Source organism: Setaria italica, chromosome VI (genome assembly GCF_000263155.2).
Source record: "Setaria italica strain Yugu1 chromosome VI, Setaria_italica_v2.0, whole genome shotgun sequence".
Lineage (NCBI taxonomy): Eukaryota > Viridiplantae > Streptophyta > Magnoliopsida > Poales > Poaceae > Setaria > Setaria italica.
The window spans coordinates 29,139,785-29,147,211 of NC_028455.1; the positions used below are offsets into that span (position 1 = coordinate 29,139,785).

The 7,427-nt window shown below is 48.8% G+C and overlaps 2 protein-coding genes across 2 annotated transcripts; one reads left to right on the forward strand and one right to left on the reverse strand.

Moving 5' to 3' along the window:
* Nucleotides 1-4,202, forward strand: LOC101764785 (cyclase-associated protein 1). Its single transcript, XM_004973530.2, has 10 exons — nucleotides 1-279; nucleotides 434-602; nucleotides 721-785; nucleotides 1,238-1,511; nucleotides 1,616-1,763; nucleotides 1,853-1,962; nucleotides 2,045-2,100; nucleotides 2,178-2,234; nucleotides 2,329-2,472; nucleotides 3,820-4,202. Exons 1-10 carry the CDS (start codon nucleotides 1-3, stop codon nucleotides 3,904-3,906), a joined length of 1,389 nt encoding a protein of 462 aa, XP_004973587.1. The 3' UTR covers nucleotides 3,907-4,202.
* A 417-nt stretch (nucleotides 4,203-4,619) lies between these two features.
* LOC101764384 (probable 4-coumarate--CoA ligase 5) lies at nucleotides 4,620-7,000 on the reverse strand. The gene is made up of 5 exons (XM_004973529.4): nucleotides 5,841-7,000; nucleotides 5,552-5,750; nucleotides 5,236-5,449; nucleotides 5,012-5,114; nucleotides 4,620-4,904 (listed from the first exon to the last, which is right to left on the reverse strand). The coding sequence occupies exons 1-5, from the start codon at nucleotides 6,834-6,836 to the stop codon at nucleotides 4,794-4,796; spliced, it is 1,623 nt and encodes a 540-aa protein (XP_004973586.1). The 5' UTR covers nucleotides 6,837-7,000; the 3' UTR covers nucleotides 4,620-4,793.
* Between the last annotated feature and the right edge of the window lie 427 nt (nucleotides 7,001-7,427).

Consider the following 7,427-nt stretch of genomic DNA (forward strand, 5'->3'; position numbering starts at 1 on the left):
ATGGGGGAAGCCCTGATAGGCAGGCTGGAGGCGGCGGTGTCCCGGCTGGAGGTACTCACCGCTGGGGTTCACCCGTCGATCGCGCCACGCGGCCTGCCCGACAATGCGTCGGCCCAAGACCCGGCGATCTTGGCCTTCGACGATCTCGTCGCCAGCGCCCTCGGGAGGGTGTCCGCGGCGGCCGGCAAGATCGGCGCGGAGGTCGCCGAGGTGACGCGATTGGTGGAGAAGGCGTTCTTGGTTGCCAAGGACCTTCTTGTCAGGACCAAGCAAACACAGGTGCCCTTCTTGTTCCTCTAGTCGTTCTCACTGCGAATCCACATAGAAATCTCAACAAATAAATAGCATAAACTGTGTGCACATTGCGGATGTGTTTATCGTTGATCTGATTAATAGTGCTTTCGTATGCTTACGTGCATGATCGATTTGGCAGAAACCAACAATGGAGTCCATGGCAACGTTCATAGGGCCTCTGAATGAAACGATCTTGGAGGCCAATACACTTGCGGAGGGAACGAGATCAAGCCATGCCAACCATCTAAAAGCAGCAGCCGGTAGCCTGGCCGCTTTGGCGTGGATTGGGTACACCGGCAAAGGTTGCGGTTAGTATCAAGTTCCAACCTTTTGATAGGTTTATGTGGCAAGGCAGAAACACATGCCAAGGTCAGTTGCACATGCACGCTTAGTTGGGATCTAACTGTTTCGTGGATCTATCTTCAGGTATGCCTCTTCCAATGGCGCAAGTAGAAGAGAGTTGGCAAATGGCAGAGTTCTACAGCAATAAGGTATGCTAGGCTGAGTGACAATTTTTGAAGTGACTACTTCAAAAAAAAGAGAGACAATTTTTAAAGTACCATAGCCCATAGGTTAGGCTAGTAGTTGAATGTTGGAAATGGACCATCCAAATCAGGGATAAAGTTCTAGGACAAAATTTGTAAACAACACCTTGGAAATTGAAGGCTCCCTTTAATAGAAAAAAGAAATAGGCAAGACATGTTTCACTTTGTTATCAGAATTGATATTAAAAAAGAGCGTGTTTGTTTTTGCAAGTGAAAACGACTTAGTTAATAATTCAAAATGATCAATTGCTTAATTAGGATAACACCACTAATTTATTGACGCATGGCGCCTAAAGTCCTCAGCAGATCGAGCTTATTCAGAAATTAACTGTAGTAGAGTTGATTTCTTAAGCGTATATAGGCTAAATCTTACTAGTGTTAAATAACAAAATCATCAGGTGCTTGTGGAATACAAAAATAAGGACCCTGATCATGTGGAGTGGGCTAAAGCCCTAAAAGAGCTTTATGTGCCCAATTTGCGTGATTACATAAAGAGGTTTTACCCATTGGGCCCGGTGTGGCAACCGCCAGGAAGTGCAACAAACAAGGCACCCTCAGCTCCATCCCCTCCTCCTGCATCTCTTGCAATCTCTTCAGCCTCATCATCCCAGCCAAAGTCTGGAATGTCAGCAGTATTTGCTGAAATCAGCTCAGGAAAACCAGTGACACAAGGTGAGATGGATATTAGTTTTCATTTGACTTTTGGTTGATCAACTTGTACACCTCCCTATTCATGCACTAATATGTTATGACTTCTGCTTCACCTTGTCATACAGGCCTCAGGAAGGTGACAGATGACATGAAGAGCAAGCATAGAACGGACAGAACAGGTGTTGTAACTGCTGATGGAAAAGAAACTCGCAATGCACCTTCCTTTGGCTCAAACAAAGGTCCTGCTAAATTGGAGCTCCAAATGGGTCGCAAGTAATTACCATTTTCCTTTATATCCAGAAAATGGACCCTCATAATCACATCTACGACAACCTCACACAATTCATGTTGTTATCCATCAGATGGGTTGTTGAGCATCACATTGGGAACAAGGGCTTAACTATTGAAGATTGCGATACCAAACAGTCAGTGTATGCATATGGATGCAAAGATTGTGTGCTTCAAATCAAAGGTACTTTCTCCTGAATGATGCAGTCTTTTTTGTAAGAGCAAACAAGAACCGACTAAGTGTATTTGTGCATATTTTCGTGCAGGAAAAGTGAACAACATAACAATTGATAAGTGCACCAAAGTTGGAGTCTTATTCAAGGTAAATTTGTTGACAAGTAAACATGTATTTCCAAGGAATTATTGTTCCTTCGTTAACTCATCATGTATTGTTATCAGGGTGTTGTAGCAGCTTGTGAAATTGTAAATTGCAACAGTGTAGAGGTCCAATGCGAGGTAGATTTTCTTCTGAACATAGCAGCCATGTGATTTTGCTTGCATCAGTTGATGAAAATATCTTATGTTTCCTTAATTCCTAATGATACTACAGGGCTCGGTTCCAACAATATCAATAGACAACACATCTGGTTGCCAACTTTATTTAAGCAAGGAATCTTTAGAGACATCTATAACAACTGCTAAATCAAGTGAAATCAATGCTCTTGTTCCAGATGCAAACAGCGATGGTGATTGGGTGAGAACTCTCTTAACTTCTTTTATTTAGCTTTCAAGACACTCCTATTTTACTTTTAAAACTATAAATACAATGGTTAGAATAAAAGTTGGTTAAATTAAGTACTTGGAAATGTGGTTTACTCCTTTCTTAGGGGATGTTTGGCAGCACTCCACTCAAAATTTTTTTACTCCACTCCACCAACTCTAGAAAAATACTGAAGCTGTTTACATGTTTAGCATGGAAACATGAGACCTTCCTGTCATGAAAAGTCTATTATACCTCATGATTGGGGGCTTAGGCCCACGTGTCAGTCACCCTTTACTTCTTCCCTTCCCTCTCCTCTTCGCTTTAATCCACCACCGCCAGCCCCTCTATTTTTTTCCCCCTCTGATTACTTCACGCAGGAAGCAATCCAACAGTCTGCCGCTTTCTCTCTCTTGCTTAGGCCATGTTTAGTTCCCTCCAAACTCCCAACTTTGACACTATGCAAAAAGAAGATTCCCCATCACATCAAACTTGCGGTACATGCATGGAGTACTAAATGTAGACGAAATCAAAAACTAATTGCACAGTTTTGTTGTACTTTACGAGACGAATCTTTTGAGCCTAATTAGTCAATATTTGGATAATAACTCACAAATACAAACGAAACGCTACAGTTGTGCATTTATGGCAAAATGCCAATTTTGCTACTCCCAAATTGGGAACTAAACAAGGCTTTAATTCTTCACCGGACAAGCAAGGAGCTTGCTCTTCTTTCCAAATCCGGACAAGCACCGCACCAGCCCGACGAGCGGAGCATCAGGCTGGCGCGAGCGGAGCAGCAGCCCGGCCCCGGCCAGCTGCAGCGGCGCAGCCCGAGGCCCCGCGGCCTGCAGTACCGGCGCGGCATGGAGCGTGGCGGCGGCGGCGCCTGCAGTCCCCTATCCATTTTCGCCGGAGATTAGGGCCGGCGGCGCCGAATCCACAGGGGCGGCATCCAATCGAGGAGGGGGCGACGAGAGGAGGGGAGGAGGCGACGGGAGAATTCTCTATGAGAAGTCGTGAAACAGAGTTTTTTGAGCACCCTTAGAGGTATAAAGAAAAAGTAGATCTGGCTGGAGTTGGTGGATTAGAGTGGAGCTGTTTTTTCTGAAGTGGATTGATGCCAAACACCCTTTAATGCAATGGTCTGCGGTTCAATTGTGGTTTCTTTTTTTTTTGTTTCAAGGCCCTAAAAAATTTGTAACTTCATATTCAACCATCCAGCATTTACACGATCATTATGATAAAACATGAAGAAGTTGAATTATAAGAAAATCTTAGTTGTTTTGTATATCTGATAGAATATATGCTAGACTTGATTTTTTTTATTAACCCTTGCAGGCCGAGCATTCCTTGCCCCAGCAGTACATTCACGCGTTCCAAGATGGACAATTTACAACATCTCCAGTATCCCATTCTGGCGCTTAATCATCAGCATGGTTGCCCATTTGTTATCTTCGTCTGCTTATTTCATCAGCTAGCTTACCTGTCGTTCGGGCTTGGATGTTGTTGGGACCAAGGTAATGAGATATTAGAACAAGTGGATTTTGATCATTTGACTCCATATTGAGCCTTTTCATGTATCCTTTTGCCATCCTAGCTAGTGATAATGTCGTCCAAACATTAGTCAGGGTGTTTTTGGGCAGATCAAGTGATTGTTTGGTTCTTTCAAAGAAATGAATGTTTTTCACCGAAGTGTAACTGCATAAGTGACTTATCAATGTAGTAGCAAAAATCACAGCTTCCATTTCTATCAAGATAACATACTTTGACTTCTTGTACATGGTTGACTGCTTTTGCTTACACTCTTTTCTGTAATCTCCATTTAGCATGATTAAAATAAAATCTACATGTTATTTTCGTCTGTTTACATCAGCACTTACCTTCTGTCTGGGCTTGTACATTGTAGGGACCAAGGTAATTAATGTGGTATTAGAGCAAGTCAATTTTGATTATTTGACTCACTTATTGAGCCTTTTCTTCTCCTCTGAATGTCTCCTTTTGCCGTCCTAACTGCTGATAATGTCAACCAGATATCAATCAGTGTTATATACACTTTTGGAGCAGATCAAGTGAATTGTTTGATTCTTCCAAAGAAATGAATGTTTTTTTCACTGAAGTGCAACTGAATAAGCGAATGATCATATAATGCACTAGCGAAACCGCAGCTTTCATTTCTATCCAGATAACATACTTCTTGTACATGGTTGACTGCTTCTTACTTAATTAAACCTTTTCCGTACACCCTTTTAGCAAGATCAAAATAAAATCTACTAAAGCCGGGGTTGCTTTCGCACAGGAACAGCTCAGGACCATCAGCACGCTGCCAGCTTGGCTCTCAGGTCCTTCCTCAAAATTTTGCCAGATGGCGCCTTAGGAATAGTCTCCACAAAGAAAATCTTGTGCAGCCTCTTGTAGAACACAACCTAAATACAGTAAGAACGTTTAAAGAAATTAAAAATTAACACTGCTGTTCTCCTCGATGATAAGATTTTGAGAATTATCCTTTGCAATAATCGTTAGCTTATCTCACCTGTTTTGCCACGTACTGCTTGATCTCGTCCTCGGTGATCTCGGAGCCGTCGGACCTCACGACGAACGCCACTGGGATCTCGCCGCAGGAGTCATCCTTTATCCTGCATCAGATTAAGTAAGTAGCAGGTGAGCATCGTTGAGAACATGTGCAACTTGAGAACACGTAGGGAAGTTATTGATGGCAGGAAGTCCGGCGAGCATAGAGGTACTGTAGCTACTTACGGGACGACGGCGGCGTCGGCGATGCCCGGGTGCGCGATGAGCATGGCCTCAAGCTCCGCGGGGGCGACCTGGAACCCCTTGTACTTGATGAGCTCCTTGAGGCGGTCCACGATGAAGATCTCGTCGTCATCATCGACATACCCAATGTCGCCGGTGTGCAGCCACCCCTCCGCGTCGATGGTCTTCGCCGTGGCCTCCGGGTTGTTCAGGTACCCTGCGTACCAAGACCGGCAACGTTGTCACACCTTCAAGTTCTTGCTTGGATGTTGGATCACAAAAACTTTGTTCGCTGGTCGGTGCTTGGAAAATCAGGTACCTTTCATTATCTGCTCGCCCCTGATGCAAATCTCCCCGGGCTGGTTGCGGTGGAGGGACAGGCCGGTCTCCGGGTCGATGATCTTGAGCTCGGCGTTCCTCACCACCGTGCCGCAGGCGCCGGACTTCACCGGCGATGGCTCCTTGGCAAATGCCATGCACATTGACAGCACCGGCCCTGCCTCTGTCATACCATAACCCTGTTGAGAGTGACAAAGTCGTATGCTGTTAGTCAAAATTCTACGCGTCTTAGTCATCGTTTGGTTGCGTGTTTGGCCAAGGGTAGGCACCTGTCCGAGCACGGCGCGAGGGAGCTTAGCGCGCAGGATGTCCTGCAGCTCCTTGCCCATGGGCGCGGCGCCGGAGATGACCATGCGCACCGAGGAGAGGTCGTGGCGGTCGATGGCGTCGGTCTTGGCTATCTCCACGGCGATGGGCAGCACGAGCGGCACGATCGTGATGCCGTGGCGCTCCACGAGCTCGAACATCCGGACGGTGTCGAAGCGCTTCATGATCACGAGGGCCGCGCCGGCGCGCATCCCGCAGAGGAGGATGGAGTGCAGCGCGTACACGTGGAACATGGGCAGCACGCAGAGGACGACGTCGTCCTCCCGGAGGTGGAGGTTGGGGTTGTCGCCGTCGACGACCTGAGCCACGCTGGTCACCAGCCCGCGGTGCGACAGCATGACCCCCTTGGGCAGGCCCGTCGTGCCGGATGAGTACGGCAGCGCGACCACGTCGTTCGCCACGTCGATGGCCGCCTCCGGCAGCGCCGAGCCGTCGACGGCGGCGAGGTCGGAGAACGAGACGCAGCCCTCGGCGCCCTCGCCCGTGGCGACGACGGCGACGCCGGAGAGCCCGCGCACCTTGGCGACGAACGCCGGCTCGGTGACGACGACGGTAGCGCCGGAGGCCGCGGCCTGCTTGGCGATCTCGGGCGGGGTGTGGAGCGGGTTGGCCGTGGTGGTGGCGGCGCCGAGGCGGGAGCAGGCGAGGAACGCCAGCGCGAACTCGACGGAGTTTGGGAGGAGCAGCATCACCGTGCCGCCGGGGCGCACGCCGAGGGAGGCGCGCAGCCCCGCGGCGACGCGGCGCGACAGGCGGTCCACGTCGCCGAACGTGAGCGTCTCCCCCGTGGCGCCGTCGATGAGGCAGGCGCGGTCGCGGCGGTCGGCCAGGCGCTCGAACACGTAGTCGTGGAGCGGGAGGTGGTCCGGGATGGCGATGTCCGGGAGCGTCGATCGGAACACCGTCTCGGCCTGCGGCTCCGCCGTCAGCGAACCCATCTTCTTCCTGGCGGAGGCGTGTCGCGCTGGAGTTCTGTGCAAGCAAGGGCAGGAAGCTTTGCGCAGGAGTGCAAGGGTGGAAGGATGGCAGGTACCAGCTCCTGAGGAGTGGAAGGAGCTTCAGAGCTGATCTGATATAGGCAGTGGTGTTTGGTGGGGAGCTGGAACCGGAAGATTTGGAACTGGTGGTGTTCTACTAGAGGATGATTTTACCTGGACCCGGTCGACAGGTTTGCTGAGAACTTTAATTTACTGTGCACAGGATGAACGATATGATTCATTTCACACTATACAAAGTGACAAACCGTATGCTCTCGAAACAACAAAAAAAAGTGACAAACTGTGTGATCAGCACGGTAACAAATCACACTCATTGGTTATTACCGGATCAACGCTGAATGCATATACTGCCGTGCTCCGCGCATCTGCGTCGTGGGCCCTACAGGCAATGGACCTGCTCCATTGACCATTGGTGGCGATGGTTGGTGAGCATTTGACCGAGCTGGGGACGAACCCACCCATGGACCATGATCGTCGGAGTAGCTCTGTGGTCTGCTCACCATCAGTCCATCACCAACCATGTGTGCGTGT

What these genes read in the sequence shown, in the direction of transcription:
- LOC101764785 (XM_004973530.2), top strand. Translation starts at nt 1, where the DNA reads ATGGGGGAAGCCCTGATAGGCAGGCTGGAGGCGGCGGTGTCCCGGCTG. An exon ending in TCAGGACCAAGCAAACACAG is followed by an intron (nt 280 to 433) that starts GTGCCCTTCTTG and finishes TCGATTTGGCAG; the next exon opens with AAACCAACAATGGAGTCCAT. An exon ending in GAGCTCCAAATGGGTCGCAA is followed by an intron (nt 1,764 to 1,852) that starts GTAATTACCATT and finishes GTTATCCATCAG; the next exon opens with ATGGGTTGTTGAGCATCACA.
- LOC101764384 (XM_004973529.4), bottom strand. Translation starts at nt 6,836, where the DNA reads ATGGGTTCGCTGACGGCGGAGCCGCAGGCCGAGACGGTGTTCCGATCG. An exon ending in GCCGACGCCGCCGTCGTCCC is followed by an intron (nt 5,115 to 5,235) that starts GTAAGTAGCTAC and finishes AATCTGATGCAG; the next exon opens with GATAAAGGATGACTCCTGCG. An exon ending in AGCAGTACGTGGCAAAACAG is followed by an intron (nt 4,905 to 5,011) that starts GTGAGATAAGCT and finishes TACTGTATTTAG; the next exon opens with GTTGTGTTCTACAAGAGGCT.